At 40.1% G+C, this 20,446-nt stretch overlaps 2 protein-coding genes across 6 annotated transcripts in view; both read right to left on the bottom strand.

The window, feature by feature from the left end:
* The window catches only part of adam19b (ADAM metallopeptidase domain 19b), a 35,774-nt gene extending 24,296 nt beyond the window's left edge, over positions 1-11,478 (bottom strand). Inside the window, exons 1-3 of one of the 2 annotated variants that reach the window (XM_057850592.1) lie at positions 11,247-11,478; positions 4,664-4,749; positions 4,508-4,578 (exon numbers count right to left, since the gene is read on the bottom strand). In XM_057850592.1, the coding sequence (XP_057706575.1) occupies positions 4,508-4,578; positions 4,664-4,749; positions 11,247-11,352 (263 nt within the window). In that variant the 5' untranslated portion in view covers positions 11,353-11,478. The remainder of the gene's footprint in view (positions 1-4,507; positions 4,579-4,663; positions 4,750-11,246) is intronic. The other variant, XM_057850593.1, reaches the window with a different exon arrangement.
* A 3,338-nt stretch (positions 11,479-14,816) lies between these two features.
* On the bottom strand, positions 14,817-20,230 carry thg1l (tRNA-histidine guanylyltransferase 1-like). Of its 4 annotated transcripts, none has more exons than XM_057850607.1 (7): positions 20,117-20,230; positions 19,597-19,800; positions 19,181-19,357; positions 18,943-19,112; positions 18,771-18,859; positions 15,841-15,948; positions 14,817-15,668 (listed from the first exon to the last, which is right to left on the bottom strand). In XM_057850607.1, the coding sequence occupies exons 2-7, from the start codon at positions 19,788-19,790 to the stop codon at positions 15,525-15,527; spliced, it is 882 nt and encodes a 293-aa protein (XP_057706590.1). In that variant the 5' UTR covers positions 19,791-19,800; positions 20,117-20,230; the 3' UTR covers positions 14,817-15,524. The 4 variants fall into 4 exon arrangements, with proteins under 4 accessions (XP_057706590.1, XP_057706593.1, XP_057706591.1 ...); XM_057850610.1 differs by having other exon boundaries at positions 14,817-15,665; XM_057850608.1 differs by having other exon boundaries at positions 20,147-20,202.
* Between the last annotated feature and the right edge of the window lie 216 nt (positions 20,231-20,446).

The following is a 20,446-nucleotide window of genomic DNA, read 5'->3' as shown; positions in this document are numbered from 1 at the left end:
CAATATTTTTTAACCAAACAAGAGCACACAGCAAAGAGCACTGGAGATATGAAAAGCTAAGACAAGGAAATATGACGAAGCGTTTGTAGCATTTGGCTTATGGCTTTTGGCTTTGACTTTTAGTACAGTGGGAGATGAGGAAAGGCCAGTCTGTTTACTTTGTCTAAAAACGTTTGCAGCAATATGCAATATTTTTGAACCAAACAGGAGCACACAGCAAAGAGCACTGGAGATATGAAAAGCTAAGACAAGGAAATATGACGAAGCGTATGTAGCATTTGGATTTTGGCTTTGACTTTTAGTACAGTGGGAGATGAGGAAAGGCCAGTCTGTTTACTTTGTCTAAAAAAGTTTGCAGCGGACAGCAGGAAATATTTTTTTTTCAGCCAAAACGTGCCGAATATTGCCAACAATCCTCCTGCTTTGTCAGCGTTACGTCACTAAACCAGTGAGCACTGTCACCATCATATAAGGTGGCATAGCAAGTTGCTCAGTGCAAAATAACCTCACACCATTAGAAAGGAGCTGATACTGCCTGCAGCAAAAATAAAAACTGTCCCTCTGTCCAATGACATTGTCGTTTTTGTTTGATTTTTTTTTTTCTTTTTTTTTTTTCTCGGTCTAATTGTTTGGCATATTGTCCTCGTGAGTTAATGTTGCTAATCAATTTGAATTTATTATTATTTATTGATTTTATTAAATTTTATTTTTCAGTTCAGTTTTTTGTTTTTTTTACACTTTTGTAAGTTGATCTATATTACTTTTTTCTTTAATATTAAAAAGACGTTGTTATGCAGAGGTGTACTTATAATAATAAGAATTTTATATACAAATGATACTATAGTATATTTACAGTGGTGGCATAGAGTTGGGGGGGCGCGGAACGTTTACGTCTTCCTGGGGGGGGCATAACAGATAATAATAGAGAAGCACTGGTTTAAAGGAACCGTTACGAGTACTTCAGAAGTTTGGCACGTGTTCTAAAAAAGGAGGTGATCCTGAAAGTGTCAAGTTGAGTGTTTATGGTTTTGTTCAGGTTGATATACAGTGTATCACAAAAGTGAGTACATCCCTCGCATTTTTGCATATATTTAAGTATATCTTTTCATGTGACAACACTGACAAAATGACACTTTGACACAATGAAAAGTAGTCAGTGTGCAGCTTATATAATAGAGTTGATTTATTTTCCCCTCAAAATAATTCAAAATACAGCCATTAATATCTAAACCCCGGCAACAAAAGTGAGTACACCCTTTGAAAAAAAACGCACATCCATAAGTGTCCAAATTGAGTACTGCTTGTCATTTCCCCTCCAAAATGTCATGTGACTCATTACAGGAGTGGTGTCAGCATTGCTGTGGAGATTGAAGAGGTGGGGGGTCATTCCCACAACCATGCTTGACTGTAGGCATGACACACTTATCTTTGTACTCCTCACCTGGTCGCCGCCACACTGCTTGAGATCATCGGAACCAAACAAATTAATCTTCGTCTCATCAGACAATAGGACATGGTTCCATTATTCCATGTGCTTTATTGACATGTCTTCAGCAAACTTTTTGCGGGCTTTCTTGTGTACAGTCTTCAAAAGAGGCTTCCTCCTGAGGTGACAGCTATGCACACCAATTTGATGTAGAGTATTGTCTGAGCACTAATAGGCTGACCCCCCACCTCTTCAATCCCTGCAGCAATGCTGACAGCACTCCTGTAACGAATCACATGACATTTTGGAGGGAAAATGACAAGCAGTACTCAATTTGGACATCTAGTGATGTACGTAGTTTCTATGGGGTGTACTCACTTTTGTTGCCAAGGGTTTAAAAAATGGTTTAAATAATTAATGGCTATATTTTGAGTTATTTTAAGGGGAAAATAAATTAACTCTATTATATAAGCTGCACACAGACTACTTTTCATTGTGTCAACGTGTCATTTTGTCAGTGTTGTCCTATGAAAAGATATACTTAAATATCTGCAGAAATGCAAGGGTGTGCTCACTTTTCTGTAATTGGTAAACACACACAGACGACATTTACTATTATAGTGTTGGCAAAATGATTCATGTCCGGGAAACTGTTAAAGGTTGCTCAAAATGGTTTCAAAATGTCCATGCGGTAAGTGAGTATTGAAACAAATTGAGACACGCTTTTATCGGCGACCAAATTTTCTTTGTTTTTCCGCTCCACATCCAGTACAAGCAAGTGATTGATGAAAAGTCCCTGCCTAGAAGGAAATATAAGAGTGTGACCACCTGCTGGGTATGGCGAAAACAGGGGGGTAAATCCCTCAGGGGCAAGTCAGTCAGACACACTGGAGTCATGACTTCTTAATTGTGTTTGTGTGTGAGAGATGGTGAAGGAATGAGAGACCAAAGGCATACATTAGTGGGGGAAAATGTGCTTCTAACGTTAATAAAAGCCTTCTATTGCACTTGTGTTTTGGTTGTCACCGCAGACATCTCAAGAGCGCTGACTGATAACCCACCAAGCTACCTCACTGTCCATTAAATAAGACACTGTCTTATCAATGGGCATATCATACACACTGAACGAGAAGCACTCAGAACCAGCAGATTGCGGAATGTTAGCCTAACTTCCTGTTTGCCAAAAGGTGCACAGATCGGGTGTCAACACAACCCTCTGTCATCCAAACGAATCACTGGTAATCTCCATTTAAGTATCCACTAGGGGTGCAACGGTTCAGTTAGCCCACGGTTCGGTTTGAACCCCGGTTTTGGGATTACGGTTTCGGTTTGCGTTTTGCTTTTTTTTTTTTTAACTGCCTTTATTTTGCTTTTAAAAAAATGAAATAAAGACTTAAAATGTAAACATTTTCGACGGTTAAAATGCCTCTTAGCTCTTTGGCTAGTGTAGTGACTGACTACTGAAATACACACACAGTAGTAAAAAAGTTACTTGGCAAAGTAACTGGTGATTGCTTTCATGTTTTTTTTTCCAATAAAAAAAAAACAAAAACAAAACAAAAAACATAGTAACCTTTGCTATGTTTGGAGGTCATTTAATGTTGTGAATCACCCGTTAAAGTTGATAAAATTGTTCCCGTTTTTGCATTAGTTCCCTTCTGTCTACTTTCGACATGTGAAATTGTTAAAACTCTTTCATCCTTTAAAGATAGACTCAAGTCAAGATGCCGATTTAGGAGTATTTTAGATAAAAAGTTGCTTAGGTTCGCTCGTAAGGTTTACTACAACAGAGCCTTTCTGAGAAGTTTACTGCTCTAAAATGGCGGCTGTTTACTAAAGCTACCGAGTCTGTCATTTCGCATGTAGTTCTATATGCATGAGACATCTAGGCGTAGATTGTATGTTGTCGGCTAAGTCAGGTAATATTGGAGCCACCTAGCCTAGCATCGCGTCTGCTACAGCGTCTCAACAAACTCTTTCCTCTCCGAGTCTCTGACTTTTCTCGCGTCATTCAAGCAACGCATTGTCTCGTTGCAGAAACGGTGACCAGATCCGAACGGATGAAAAAAAAAAAACGTAATGCACGAAAAACGTGCAGATTTTGAACGTAATGTATGGCGTACACATTCAAAAACGAGTGCTCACTTGTACAAATTATGACGAGACCGTACAATTCGACAGGTATGAATTATAGTGGACCGTCACAGTTAGGTAGTAGCACTCTGTAGCACGGGACGTCCAACTTCCAACTATCAGTGGTCAGGGCGAAACTATGTGCTTTAGCGAAATCATCTTCGATGGCTTTGCGTGCCATTTCATAAATGTCGGGGATTACGGTACGTTGTTGGAGAAATATGTCCGCGAGGGAACAATGTAACACGGGTCAAACGTTGCAAATACATTAACGAAGCCCGCCGTGTGTTTTCACTGGTGTCATCTTCGGGGTTGTCCTACACTGAGAAAGTGATATCTGTGGGTGATGCTGGCTGAGGTGCCGGAGTCATGTTATAAAAGCATTGCCATTAGCATGGGGAACAAGCGCTCAGCAATGCTTGCAATTTTTTCTTCTTCAATATTTTCTCTCCCTCCGCATTGTAATCCACCGGGAAACCAAAATGTTGCCACACCGCAGATTTGAAAGAAGCCGGTGCTTCCTCCTCGGTCTCTCCACTCCTCTGCTCGCCATAATTATTTGTTTGAATTCTTGTTTCACTTTCACTTCGCTCGTAAGCGAGAGAGGGCGTTACTCGGCTTCTATTACACAGGTGCTTGACAGCGATCCGACATTTACTTGCGGGGCGGGAATTTCTCCACACTGGTGCTTCACGTCACACACAGGCACACAGAGCTCGATCAATTCATTCCATAAGCGTTCGGAATACATAAATTGCAAAACCGAAAAGGCGCGGTTCATAAAGGCGTATTGAACCGTGCAGGGAGAACCGAACGGTTCGGCTTTGACCCGCAAACCGTTGCACCGCTAGTATCCACAGCAACCCTGAACTCATCAGCATGCCTCACTTCTCCGTAAACGCCTAAAACTTTACATAACATAATGTCAATGCCAACAAAAAGACTCACTCATTCCTCTCCAGGTGAAGTCGCAGCTCCTGGCCCTCAGCTGAGATGAGAACATGAGCTTCGGCGGGATGCTGGGAAGCAACAGAAGCAATTCTAAGAAATGTGGTATGGTGCCCTTTACGATCCTATCACATTAACATAGTGAGATTGACTCACCTCTCTGTCGGCAGACCTGCTGTGCCTGCGAGGATGCAGCCATATGGGATAGGTGATCTCATTACTCGCCACTGCAACATTTTCTCCTGCAGAAAGCTATATTTTCAGATACTTTGTCTGCATACATGCTGTATATTAGAGCGGTGTTTTTCAACCTTTTCTGAGTCACGGCACATTTTTACATTGAAAAAAAATCTTGCGGCACACCACAAACCTTAAAAGGTTCCTAAATTACTTTCTGTACAGTATATTTGATTATAAAAAATGTCTCCGTATACTTACTCAGTGTGAACTTGAGCCTGTTTAGATTAACACAAAAGCGGTATCCTAACAAGACTCTTCTTCAACAGTTCTTTAATTTAAAAAAAAAAAATTAATAGCAGTTAGGCTTGAAAAACTCAGTATTATCAGACAGGGAGACTTTAGCAATGCCGAATCAGGATCGAGCATCTCGCTCACAATGGCTTTGCAGACAGGTAGTATTAATGTCTCTGCCACAGTGTGGGACTTTTTGGATTTGGCAACAAGTTCTCCAACAAGCTACCTAGCTTTGAAGGCGTCCTCATTTACCTTTGTAGTTTTTCTTAAAAAAGGTTGTTTTAACAAAGTCGAACAAAATAGTCCATAGTTTCAAGCGACGAGTGTTTTATTTGGATATGACGTTTAAACTTGCTTGGCACCATGGCGCTGTTGGATGGGGACTCGTGTCGCGTTCAAGAATTGCTCGGATTTCTAGCCATCAGCCACCTTACTGTCCACCACAATGTGTTGTAATAAACACAGGGGGAGGATTGACGGTCATCACATACAGTATGGATAAAATTAAAAGGACACTTTCGTGTATATCTACAGTTTACGAGTCTAATGATTTACAGTAGACGTGCTGGGGTCCACATTGTCGCGGACAGCAAGGTGGCTGATGGCTAGAAATCCGAGCAGTTTTTGAACGTGACACGAGCAATACCTCGCTCATCTGCACACGACCGAGAACTTACTACCTACTCCTTCCTTCCTACTGCAACTCCGCTTGACGATGTAAAAAGATAAAATACAGTTAAAAAAAAAAAAAAAATCCGGATAATTTCTCGCGGCACACCTGACGATCTCTCACGGCACTAGTGTGCCGTGGCACACCGGTTGAAAAACACTGTATTGGAGCAATGATTCTAAAAGTGTGGCGCCAGTACCTCTCATGGTACGCAAAAAAAAAAAAAAACTTTTTAGGAATATTTAAGTGGCTTCTACTTTTCTGTATATAATAAAATTGAGTACATTTCTTAAATACAGCTCAGTTTAAGTTTGAAATCAAATATGTAATCAGTTTTTACCCCAAACATAATACTGTACATCTAGTGTTTAATTTTATGTGTAATACATTTGGAATTGTTAAGTAAAGTTTTCTTTGCCTGTATTCACATCTACAAGTATTACCGTAAGTACTAAGTATTAAACTAGTGGTGTACACTTGGGTCTAAAAAGGTCGTTCAATGTTGGTCATTCTGGTGGTACTTAGACAGCCAACATATTTTTGGAACTTGGTGTAAAAAGTTTGAGAAAAACTAGATTAATTAGTTCATGTAATAATGGTCTAACTGAGTTTATGCACACAGTACTTAGTTCAAACCGGTCCTCCTGCAATCAACTGATTACACTTGTAAGACACTAGATTGGTGAAAAGGTGTCACCTTGTCTTGTTGGAAAGAAATCCAGCACCCACTGCGGCCCAATGTGGAATAGTTTGGACACCACTGGACTTAGTTGCTTCGACAAGTCTTCAATGAAACTAATATACACAGTCTTGTTCAGAGTATCTCATTGAAATTCAATACACCAATGAAATGTGAGGCAGACGTGCCAACCAATACACTAAACCAGTGGTTCTTAACTCGGGTTCGATCAAACCCCAGGGGTTCGAGCTTAAGTCTAAGGTAAAGGTAAAGAGGTAAAGAAACTCAAAGCCCTATTTTCGTACACTGATTAAATTGTTTTTGTAGTTCCATAGTTGCCAGCAGAGGTTACTACATTTCTCACAGTTTATTTAATGTTAACAGTAGAAAACACAAAGAGAAGGACACTTCTCTCGAAGCAACTTCCCACTTCAGTTTTGCAGGTTAGCAAGTTCACACAGTTTAATATTATGTTAACACTGATGCAGGTTGGACCTACAGCAGCAAAATTAATGGCGTGTTCCCCACTTCCAAAACAGTGATGTCTTTTTACATTTCTAACAGTGGCAGCTGCTGGCTGGAAAAAAACACTTCTCATATCTCTAATATCTAATGTGGGTGTGTGTGAGGGTTAAATCATCAGCCAATCAAATGTGCATTTAGGAGAAAAAAAATGGACCAGCACATTCAGCAAGTGAAAAGATGCACATGTAAATCTAAACATAATAAAAATAATTCACTTATTAATGGTGGTGTCAATTATAACAATTAAAACGTATGGGAAGACAATATAAATAACCTATATAACTGTCATAAAAGTCATTACATAATGCAAATAAGGTTGCTTAAAGTGCTTGTGACACGAGAAAGCATGTTTATTTCATAATACACGCGGTATTTTATGCTCCTGAATGATATGGACCGCTTGGATGTGTGTGGGAGCGATCGCTATATTTATTTAGTTTTTTTTAATCCCGCGCCATGAAAATGAGTGACTTCCGGATTCGGTCTTGCATTGAGGAGGAGGGCGCTGTGACGTGTACGGGTGAAGGCGTCCTCTTCACTAAACAGCCGTACTGTTGTGTATGAGGACTAAGGATTCAACTGATTTTGCGGATTAATACGTTTATTTTTCGCCTAACGCCAGCCAAACGGCTGCAGAAAAATCTTGCTTTATGAGGGAGAGGCGTGTGCGCCTTTTTGGAGTTTCAAAAGGTTCCCATTCACCGTTGATATTGGCCAAAACAAACCCTACTACTGTGGGACCATTGGACTTACGGGGAAGTGAGTAAACATCATGTTTTGTATTATGTCAAATACGAATACAGCGATTACAAAGTAAACACTACAAACTTTCTTTCAATAAAGGACTACTTACGTTTGATCATTGATAAGCATATAAAAAGCTCTCCTTATGAACATTAGCTGCACATTAGCTGCATAACAACTGCAGCCACCCTCCTCCGGGGAACGAACTGTAAATTGCTCTCCGCCGGGCGGTTTGCCGATCCGCAAAGACAATCTACAACCCAGTAGTGACGAGATTTGTCGTTCACTTGAGCAAACGAATCCATTCCGGTTCGTTCAGTAAAAAGATTCGTTCAAACAAATCGTTCAACGAATCGTTCGCCCCCCTCATCTCCCTCCCCGCCCAAACGAATCGTTCGGTTACTGAACGGGAAGTGACGTTGCCGAACGAATCACCAAAGACCGCTTCGCAGTATAACTGAACGGGAAGTGACATTGCTTGGTCCCTCCCTCTCTTCCACATTGACCACTCGTCGTAGTTTCAGAAATGAGTGACAGGCGGTATCATTCTGCTTTCACAGACAGCCTCGTCTCCCTCCTGCTGCTGCAAAAGCGAGGGAGAACTTCCGCGTCGTCTGTCCTAGTTCTATGGGCTCAAAGTCATGGCTCGTGCTTGCATTTCGATTTAGGACACGGTTAAACATTTTCCTTTTGTGAGGGGAGTAGGGGGCGTGGGCGCACGGACTTTCTTTAGCAGGTTCTTGATCACACATACATATACAGCATGTTTGCTGTCACGAAAATAAAAATACATCGAAAGTTTAATTTCTGAATATGGAACGACCAACATATCATATTTACATCTCGCTCTGTTGTATTTTTGTTTTTTAGTATTAAGATGATCGTGTTGAATTTTTGCACTGGTATTAATAAATAAAATAATCCGGTCAGCTCCCCTGTCGTCCCCGCATCTCAGATCGTCAAATGCTGACGAGAAATAATTGTTAGCTCTTTACGATGTCGCCTTTCTACTCTCATTAGTCTGTTAAGAAAAATGTAGACATATTGCGACATCTCCCGTGTCTGCGTGCGTTGTTTTGGGCGCTTGAGTAGCACATGATGGACGGATTGACATAATTTGTCAAACCAACCAACACCCGACACGCTGACACGAAAAAAAAAAATAAAACACTCGGGGGAAAATTGACATGTATATAGTTTCATTGCAAATCAGTATTATGGTGATCCTACTTAATTTTTTTTTCTGTGCACATATGAGGTAAATATCGCTGCCATGAAGCCTCCATATAGTGACAGTTCTCTGCCCGCTTCACTGCCGTCACGCGACCGCAGCTCAGCTTTTGCTTGCCTCGTAGCTACCCGTGTTTTAAATTACTGTAAATTTGATAGTATGTCGTCATAGGCAGTCACGAGTTTGTTGAGAAAAGTACTACTCTAAACAATGCTCGCTAGATTTGTGTGGTGTTTTTGTCTGTTTGAGCAGCATTTGATAGGCTCCACGTTAACAAATATGTGACAAAGTCATTTCCTTTCATTTTCTGATTCATTCACCGCATAGTCATTACTGGAAAATCAAGTTAGCAGCAAGCTAGGTCAGGAACCGGAGGACCGAGTCACTGAACGGGAAGTGACAAAACTCAGTCTTGCCCCCCTGCCTGCACGCTGGCTGCTTATTGGCCACACGTGGACGTGAGTGACAAACGCCCTGATTCTGTTTCCGGTCCCTCCCCTGCCCGCGATGAGGCTGGCGTCTGATTGGTCGTGTGCGATGTCAGAAGACGCTGCCGCTTGCTCAACGCCCTCCCACGCAGCGAACAAGCACCACCTTCATAGAACGAATCAGTGCAGATGATGATTAGTTCGGTCTCGTTCACCAAAACAATTCGTTCAAAAAGAACGACTCGTTCGCGACCGATACAACACTACAACCCAGTCGTCATCTCAAATAATCCGGGCTAGTTATGTGTGATTTTCCGCTTCGAAGACTTTGAAACATCACTCGGTTCGGGTTAGCATGTCGGCTAGCTGTCACCCCTCTTGGTTTGTTTACATTCTCCGAAGCCGGGGAAGGGAAATGACATATGTCCGATTTAGGTGTCATAAAATATCGTTCGGGAGGTGCGACAGTAAAGGCGAAGTCGACAGTTTTGACCATTATGGAGTAATTTTGCCATGTCGTCCTGAATAAGTGCATTTTTATTATTGCATATTCAATTTAGCACAAGACTGTTATTTGTCATGACCATGCCATTTATTTAGCAATTGGGGAAAATACTTGGATAAAAAGAATATCCTGTAAAAATATTGAAGTAAAGAGACAGAAACAATGACATTTTGCAGCTCTCTTCGTCGCGTTTTCCTCGTTGTAAATAGTTCCCCCTCGACGGGCTGACTGGTCCTTCTCAAGCCATTTATTTAGCTATTGGGGAAAAATACTTGGATAAAAAGAATATCCTGTAAAAATATTGGAGTAGAGAGACTGAAACAATGACATTTAGCGGCTCTCTTCGTCGCGTTTTCCTCGTTCTGAATAATTCCCCCTCAATGGGCTGAATAGTAAAACCGATGAGCCCAGTCACCCGCTGATGTCATCCACCTGTTGGGGACGCTAGAGCCCTATAATGGTAGGCGTGGCTAACCGGCAGATTAAAAGACTAATTTCTCGTCATCTGCGCTTTGCTAAATTGTTGGATATAGTCGAATCGTCTCAAAATATGATTCTAATTCACATAATAATGCTATTTAAGACTTTTTTTCTCCTGTTGTATGCTCTTTAAAAGTTGGTGGGGACAATTTAAGCATCCTGAAAAGTTGGTAGTGTTTTGTCCCAACCATCCCTATGCAAACCTACGCCCTTGACTGTAGTATAGTTAAGTTTAAACAAAACATTTATTCTAAGTCATTCATTATGGTATTTGCTTTGAGAATATTTCCAATAAAAATATATTTAGATGTGAAAGATGGCCTTCAGTGCATTTCTTATAGATGATATCAGTCTATTCATTATTGCTCTATTCGCTGCATGTTTACATAAATATATTTTCATCTTAAATTAATGCAGAAAATGCACAAATTAGTGTGTAAAGATTCACCAGAATGCAGGAAATTACGTAGTTGATACTCAAAATGTGTGTGTGTCCCGGCACTTTTGTTGGGGCCCAATATCTTCTCATGGGGCCCAAAATCTCTGGCAGCGCCCCTGTACTTATTTGTCAATAGGTAAAATACAGTCGTATAAACAGAGGCATGTATTAGGGCGAGTCCACGCTTTACAATGTGAGTTATTTTTATTCTTAGTGGATGTTATGACACACCATTTGCATACTATGTACTGTAGCAACTACATTACTGGAGTTATCCCTCGAATTACCATAGGAATTATGCTACATTTAAACAAGGTTTCTCTAGAGTTGGATTAGATTGAAATTGTACATTGGAGGGAAATCTTCCACTTTTGTAGAAAGCATTGCTGGCACAATTCCATATTCATCTGTGAAAGTATATTGCTACAAACAGCATAAAAAAAAACTTTAATGCATAGAATCTATACTTTATCGATGCGCGAATAGTGGGTGCGTCGTCTATAAACAAGAATGAATTACATTACACTATCGCCATTTACATATCGATGTAAACAAGACACTCACCAAGAGCAGCTTGCACAGAAGGCTGAGCCCAATTGAGGAGCGTTAAGAGGGACAACCAAAGAGGAAAGGACGGCGCGCCATGGAGAGGAGGACGCATCCTAAACATGAAAGGCTCCAAGAGATTTCGGACGGGAGAGACATCAATGTGCACCCTCGCCGGGATCCCTCACATCCGACACAAGGACACTCAACGTCGGTGTGACAGGGCGAGGAGCCGCCGCTCTTCCAAGGGATGATCGACATTCTCCTCGAGCCCTCCCCTTTAAGTACGCGTGCGCACACACGCATGCGCGGGCACAGGAGGCAAGAAGAGACGGTACAGTAGTTTACTGGATGATGAAAGCATTGAATAATACTTTCTTCACACTTGTAAAGGCTGTTCAGTTGATTTAACTGCGTTTGACGGGTAACCAACCAAATGTGTCCAGATTTATTTGAAGACGAATCGCACGGACGTCAACTATATTCTGGGAGGGTGCACCTTGGCCAGAGGAAGACGTTTTTTTTTCTTCCTTCTTCTTTTTTAAAGAAATTGGTCGAGAAATGGTCTCAAAATTGGGGGAAAAAATATGATATATGGCAGTGGCGTCGTTAGGCTTATTTTAGGGGGGCTTCAGATCCCCTAAAATATTCTTAACCCCCCCCCCCAAATAATTTTGAGGTTTTATTTTCAGAAAAATAAAATACAAAAATGCTGAAAAATTCACTATGAAGTTGCATGAATATTAGTTTAAATGAATAATCATCCAATCTGGCATTATTAACTTAAATATAATGATAAATCGGTCAGTTTTCCCTTACTTCGAGTAAGGTAGAGCACCCCTGAAGTGCGTCGCTATCCAATCAATTCCACTTGTTCATATAGAGAACGCCCACATCTCTGAAAATCCAGTCCGCGTTTTCATTGTTAGCAGTCGGTACTACTTTTTTTTTTTCGCAGTCGGTCTCTGTGCACGTCTTACCTTTGTTGTTTTGCGGTCAAAAGTTACATCCCAGCTCTAAAATAACGCTGCTACTTAGCTGCTGCTAGCTAGTTAGTCTGAAATGCATTGTGAAGGTCCTTGTACAGTTAAGCGTGCACTCTTTTTACCACTATCTTTTGGGTTCCTTCTGGAGCATCAGCTGTTTCTCACTTTACGCATAGATGAGTACAGGAGCTGAGCTCATTCACGTATGATTATCATCAGTGGATAGTCCTTAACATAGTCATAGTAATAACACTGTCATCTTTTCAGGGTTGATTAGTCAAATTTATTGCTTTATCAATGGGGTCGAGACGTTCATTTGTGTTGCATTGAATGAGGTGTGTCCAAACTTTTGGCATGTACTGCATGTATGTACAGTATGAAAATATGATATGTATAGTGTTTGAATACATGTTTGCGTGCATGTTTTTAAGGCAAATTAGCATGGCCCAGATATTAATTAAATTCAAGTAATTAGAATCATTTTTCACTTTCAAATTACAGGATTTTTTGTTACATACAGTGTGTGCCCAAAGTGTCATCTGTGCAATTTACAAATATTTGGGAACAAACAATTACTTTGTTGTGAGTGAAAGTCATGGCATTATTCTCTAGGATTTTATACGTGTATATATGCATATATATGTATATACACACACTCACCGGCCACTTTGTAAGGTACACCTGTCCAACTGCTCGTTAACACTTAATTTCTAATCAGCCAATTACATGGCGGCAACTCAGTGCATTTAGGCATGTTGACATGGTTTAAGACAATCTCATGCAGTTCAAACTGAGCATCAGTATGGGGAAGAAAGGTGATTTGAGTGACTTTGAACGAGGCATGGTTGTTGGTGCCAGAAGGGTTGGTCTGAGTATTTCAGAAACTGCTGATCTACTGGTATTTTCACGCACAATCATCTCTAGGGTTTACAGAGAATGGTCCAAAAAAGAAATCCAGTGAGCGGCAGTTCTGTGGGCGGAAATGCCTTGTTGATGCCAGAGGTCAGAGGAGAATGGCCAGACTGGTTCGAGCTGATAGAAAGGCAACAGTGACTCAAATAACCACCCGTTACAACCAAGGTAGGCACAAGAGCATATCTGAACGCACAGTACGTTGAACTTGGAGGCAGATAGGCTACAGCAGCAGAAGACCACGCCGGGTGCCACTCCTTTCAGCTAAGAACAGGAAACAGGCTACAATTTGCACAAGCTCATCGAAATTGGACAATAGAAGATTGGAAAAACGTTGCCTGGTCTGATGAGTCGCAATTTCTGCTGCGACATTCGGATGGTAGGGTCAGAATTTGGCGTCAACAACATGAAAGCATGGATCCGTCCTGCCTTGTATCAACGGTTCAGGCTGGTGGTGGTGTAATGCTGTGGGAAATATTTTCTTGGCACTCTTTGGGCCCCTTGGTACCAATTGAGCATCGTTGGAACGCCACAGCCTACCTGAGTATTGTTGCTGACCATGTCCATCCCTTTATGACCACAATGTACCCAACTTCTGATGGTTACTTTCAGCAGGATAATGTGCCATGTCATAAAGCTGGAATAATCTCAGACTGGCTTCTTGAACATGACAATGAGTTCACTGTACTCAAATGGCCTCCACAGTCACCAGATCTCAATCCAATAGAGCATCTTTGGGATGTGGTGGAACAGGAGATTCCCATCATGGATGTGCAGCCGACAAATCTGCACCAACTGTGTGATGCCATCATGTCAATATGGACCAAACTCTCTGAGGAATGCTTCCAGCACCTTGTTGAATCTATGCCACGAGGCAGTTCTGAACGCAAAAGGGGGTCCAACCCGTTACTAGCATGGTGTATCTAATAAAGTGGCCAGTGAGTGTATATATAGAGTATATATATATATATATATATATATAATTTATCAGTTTTTGTTAGCCGTTTGTGAAGTTTTGTGCTTGTACGCTACATTCACTAACATCCTATGTAACTCCTGGGGACTAAGCCCCCCTGTTCTTTAAACCTAGTGACACCCCACAAGTAATTGTTTCCACAGCAGCCAAATGGAGGCCGTTATTACTAAAAAAAAAAAAAAAAAAAAAAAAAAAAACTTTATACGCATTTTAATTAAGTGAATGTTGCAGAAACAAACTGCCTCAAATTATTCAAAATCAGTTGAAAAAAAAAAAAAAAAAAAAAGGAAAATCAAGCGTAACTGTGCAATCAATAGTTAAAGAAATATTTTAAAATAATTGTATTTGTCATTTATCAAACTTGTACTGAATAAACAGTTGTATCCCAAAATAAAGTATGTTAACAATTAATGTAAATGCATATAAGCATTAGTGACCCAAAAACATCGGTTCCCTCCCCTAACTGGACAACTTATTCACTCAGAACTCACCGTTCATGACATGAACATTCCCGGCCACTACATGAGCTCACAATACTCCCAACAAGTTTCAACTAGCAGGCCTTATTGTAAACACATACGGTCTTCAAATAAGATATCCACTTGCCTGCACAAGTTCAGTTAAATGCAATGTGTTCCATGAAGCCACAAGTCGGGTCACCAACTGTGTTGCGTTTGGCAGTGGCCCAAGTGAATCGTCCAGAATGCAGCTGCATTGTTTTTTTTTTAAGCATTCCAGTGCATTAAGCGGTGTGACATTCATTCACAGATCTAAAGCAGTCATGGGGGTATCTAGAGTTGGTCATCTGACCCAAAAATAAAGCAGATACAGTAAGTGAACCTATGACAGGAATGAAATACAGTGAGTCGTTCCATAGCAACCATTCATACTGAGCCTCATTTACAAGTGTGGTGATAAATATGCCATGGAGCACATGTCAGGGGGATAGAGTGTACTCAGGGTGTGTGTAGGTATTCTTAGCACTGATGACAGTGCAGGCACACAAATCCATTCACTTCTCTAAATGGCGTCCTGGCAGCGAGACAAGACTGAGACCTCTTGCCAAGAACTTTAGAGACTACTTCAAACACACTGTGTGAACGCAACATATACTGTAATGTTCTATACATCCATCGATAGAAAATAAGAATGCAACCTTTAAGAAACTTTCATGATTTAATATGAACAGATGTGAGGACATAATTGTTCACATAAAAAAAAAAACAGCCCTCCTAATAACGGAGTGAGAAACTGGAGTTGAGTTCAATGCTCTGCAAAACTATGATGGTTCAATTACCTATATTTTGTATATATACGCCCATGGGCGGTCATAGGCAGCAGAACCTGAGGCTGCTGCTTTCTGCCAGACTGCCGGCCTAATTGATTCCCCACTCGCAGCCATCGTTTTTTTTATCCACAAGACTAGCAGCCGTCCTCTTCCAGAATATTTGAGTTTTGCTCCCAAAAGTCGTGTCCTATGATGTCGGAATGGTAGGCCTGCACTCTCCTCTTGCTTTTGTCTTTCTTCTTACCATTCAGTACATTATTGGTGACAGTTTCATCCTGCTGGAAAAAATTACAATGAAAAATAAAGGCACTTACACTTTAAGTATATCATTACATGGACATATTATTTTCTATTTTTAAATCGACAGTAAATATTTTTTTTTTGTAGTTAGCTTGCAAGTTGGACTTGCCAGAAGAAGACAAAGATGTAATGCTCATAATGTCATCTGACCTTTTCCCAGATGAGCGTGGTGCCTTTCCTATAGACAGCTGGTTCGTTGTTGTAGTTGATATCAAATTCTGAGAACAGTATTTCATTTTTGTCAGCAGCTACCGTCCCCTGACAACAGAAATGTTATACCATGTGTCAAAAAAAGTAGTGTAAATGAAGTGTACAAAATGATCATATTTAATATAAAATACACACCAGTTACACAAATATGATAAGTACTGTACATTTGTAAATTTTCATCAGTAATGAGTTTTTCTGGAATGTGGAAGCCTGTCCCCTTCTTTCAGACTCTTAAGTGTGGTTTCTGTTTTTCTAAGTGATTCATCATGAAGTACGGCAAGTTAGGGTTGCCTTGAACTGTAATTAACTTTTGAGTCCTTGAAACAAGTTTAGCTCCACCTTGTGGCAGAAAAAAGTAAACGCAGACTTATATAGAGCATTAGCAAGGCAGGATGGGCCAATGGCCATCCTTAAAACTAAGAAGCACTATAATGAAATTATTCTTACCATCTGGTTGTTTTCTTACTATATTCATAAAATAAATCTAGAAATTTGACATGTACTTTTCTATATTGAGAAGATGCAGTGGCTCTGACTTTTACATTTGATGTTTAGGAACAGCATACCATTAAGAAGTGTGCAAACCAATTACAGTCAACAAGTATTGTTATTTGTTTGTCTGCCTGCTTAATTTTTGTAACTGCTTTTCCACACATTGCCATATTTTGCCAGATTAAAAAGAACACCACATTAAAAGGCGCACCATCAACGAGTGGGTTTATTTTCATATATAAGGCACACGTGAACTGATAATAAATCACATAGGTGCATCAAGGTACTGCATTTGCCATTTGAACTTTCTCTTTTAACATCGTAATTATTGTGTTATTCATTAAAGTGTTTCTTATTTGTTTTACTTTTTTATGTATGGGTTTGATAAATTTTGAACATGTCTTGAGCACCTTACTGAAGCAGTACAATACAGTTATGCTCTAACAAAGTAGGTTCAAAGTCATTAAGCACAACCAGAATTCATACACATAAGGTACACTGGATTATTTATATAGCTCATTGTCAACTTTTAGGAAAAATAAAGGATTTTAAGTGAGCCTCATAGTCTGAAAAATACGGTACGTATTGTATTACTTACAGTGGGGCAAATAAGTATTTAGTCAACCAATAATTGTGCAAATTCTCCCACTTGAAAATATTAGAGAGGCCTGTAATTGTCAACATGGGTAAACCTCAACCATGAGACACAGAATGTGGAAAATAAACCCAGAAAATCTCATTTTTTAAAATTTTTAAATCATTATTTGCAAATCATCGTGGAAAACAAGTATTTGGTCAAAACCGAAAGTTCATCTCAATACTTTGTTATGTACCCTTTGTTGGCAATAACTGAGGCCAAGCGTTTTCTGTAACTCTTCACAAGCTTTTCACACACTGTTGCTAGTATTTTGGCCCATTCCTCCATGCAGATCTTTTCTAGAGCAGTGATGTTTTAGGGGCTGTCATTGGGCAACACAGACTTTCAACTCCCTCCACAGATTTTCTATGGGCTTGAGATCTGGAGACTGGCTAGGCCACTCCACGACCTTGAAATGCTTCTTACGAAGCCACTCCTTTGTTGCCCTGACTGTGTGTTTTTGGATCATTGTCATGCTGAAGGACCCAGCCACGTCTCATCTTCAATGCCCTTGCTGATGGAAGGAGATTTTCACTCAAAATCTCTCGATACAAGTCCGCATTCATTCTTTCCTTTACACAGATCAGTCGTCAGGGTCCCTTCACTGAAAAACAGCCCCAAAGCAGGATGTTTCCACCCCCATGTTTAACAGTGGGTATGGTGTTCTTCGAATGCAATTGAATATTCTTTCTCCTCCAAACACGAGAACCTGTGTTTCTACCAAAAAGTTCTATTTTGGTTTCATCTGACCATAACACATTTTCCCAGTCCTCTTCTGGATCATCCAAATAATCTCCAGCGAACCGCAGACGGGCTTGGACGTGTACTTTCTTCAGCAGGGGGACACATCTGGCAGTGCAGCATTTGAGTCCCTGGCCGCGCATTGTGTTACTGATAGTAGCCTTTGTTACTGTGGTCCCAGCTCTCTGTAGGTCATTCACTAGGTCCCCCCCGTGTGGTTCTGGGATTTTTGCTCACCGTTCTTGATATCATTTTGACGCCACGTGGTGAGATCTTGCATGGAACCCCAGATCGAGGGAGATTATCAGTGGTCTTGTATGTCTTCCATTTTCTAATAATTGCTCCCACAGTTGATTTCTTTACACCAAGTGTTTTACCTATTGCAGATTCAGTCTTCCCAGCCTGGTGCAGGTCTACAATTTTTTTCTCTGGTGTCCTTCGACAGCTCTTTGCTCTTGGCCATAGTGGAGTTTGGTGTGTGACTGACTGAGGTTGTGGACAGGTGTCCTTTGTACTGATAATGAGTTAAAACAGGTGACATTAATACAGGTAACGAGTGGAGCCTCGTTAGAAGAAGTTAGACCTCTTTGACAGCCATAAATCTTGCTGGTCTGTAGGTGACCAAATACTTATTTTCCACTCTAATTTGGAAATAAATTCTTTAAAAATCAAACAATGTGATTTTCTGTTTTTTCTCTCCACATTATGTCTCTCGTGGTTAAGGTTTACCCACGTTGACAATTACAGGCCTCTCTAATCTTTTCAAGTAGGGGAACTTGCACAATTGGTGGTTGACTAAATACTTATTTGCCCCACTGTAATTCATAGGTATATTTATGACCTAAATATATTTTTCATTCAAATATTTTAATGCTGAGTTAACTATTGAGTAGCATTGTCTAGTAAGACAGAATAACCTTTGTCATGAATCCTATGATTCTGTGTATTCTTCATACTGATTAAAACATATTTGAACTAAACCTCAGGGACTAATAGTCACCTTTAAGCGATCTTCTGCTTGAACCGTCGTTACTCCTCCTTTTTGTACTAGGGTCCAAAATACTGTGTTATACAAATTGTTAATGTGACCTGGAAGAGGCAACAAAAAGAGGCATACAGTTCAGTCATTATTTTCACATTGGTGTAATAAAAGTTATTCAATAAATACTTACAGTCTGCTTGCCTCCAGCTCAGATAATCTTTCAGGTTGCGGTTGGTAGGATAAAGTACAACACGTCCATCAAAACCCGGTGGGTAGAGGAGAGGCTGCTCTCCAAAAAACTCTTTCCAGTAAAAGACATAAGAGGACGAGAATTGTGATGCCACGTGGGTCATCAGTTTGCTGCCAGGAAAAAAAAGTCAGATAGAAAACAACAACGAAATGACGAGTATGATTATATGCACAGGCACCTGGCTCTCCTCTTGAACCAGGTGGAGGACCTCTTGAAAACAAAACTGAACTCATCACTTTGCCCATAGGCAATAATAATATCCTCGAGCTCCTCCATGACCGAGCGGGCGCTACGTGTCATCAGGTTCAGGGCCCTGTTGTCATTGGGCTTGATGAACTTGTGCTGCTCTGCAAATCTAAAAACAATAACACCACCATTACATATGGTTTTTAGCACCATTCAGATGAAAACACTTCATTTTCTCAATCAATTTTCAAAATTTGTGCTATCTTGTAGTTGTAAATCATTTTAAGTGGCCGTTCCAATCGTATATTTTGATAGACAGTAATTTTTGGGAAGTATTGTCCCGCTGCTAATTCAGTGTCTTTTCCACAAAATGATAACAGGAGTTCAGCAACTGAAAAGAAGACTTACTTGTGGAAATTGCGTCCATCCAACCTCACGACAATGTAGCAGTTCTTCAGACAGGTGTCATCTACTTCAAAGTTACGCACATATTCAAACTTGCTCTTGGCCATTGCATTGGTGGAAGTAACCAAACAGGCTAACGGTCTGACAATGCAAGACTTCACTTTTTTGCAAAGTCGGCAAGCATTAACAATCTGCATCAGCGTATTCCTGCAACAAAATTAGTGTAACATGTCGTAACCACGTTAATTCTGATTTAACCAGAGGCAATTTTTTCCAAAGAAAGAAAAGAAACATTGTTTTGTTGCATTTTGTTATTTAAGGTAAATATATAAATGTCATACTGTTATTGTTTTTTAATTCATCCAAAAGCCCGCAGCATGTTGAAAACAAACGTAATGAAAAGAGATAATCATTTGTATTCATTCTAACCAAAGGACAGTGCAAAAAAGATAAGAATTGTAATTTTCTTGAAAAAAAAGAAAAAACAGTATTAGTCTATTTTTTTTTAATCTACCAAATTTACCAGAGCAAAAACGATGAAAATCTTTCTGACCAAGTGAAGGATGAATGATCCGCCCGTGTGTACAGCCCTACTAGAAACACGGACGTAACAATTCGAGGTTCCGGTCTACTTCATTCGCTTCAACCGTTTTTAGCGATATATTAAAAAAATAATAAAACCAAATAATTACTTGATTTTTGGCAATTGATGATACACATGTTTGTTTAAACTAAACTATTATATGTGACAGAGCGTTACTGTAGGAGACCAACATTAGCAAAGATCGTCTATTTGGCAAGCGCTCATAGAAAGGTCAAATTTGTATAAGTGTTATATATTTTTTTTACTCAT

The sequence above is a fragment of the Corythoichthys intestinalis genome, chromosome 11 (genome assembly GCF_030265065.1).
Source record: "Corythoichthys intestinalis isolate RoL2023-P3 chromosome 11, ASM3026506v1, whole genome shotgun sequence".
Taxonomy (NCBI): Eukaryota; Metazoa; Chordata; class Actinopteri; order Syngnathiformes; family Syngnathidae; genus Corythoichthys; species Corythoichthys intestinalis.
This window is presented reverse-complemented; position numbering and strand designations above follow the sequence as displayed.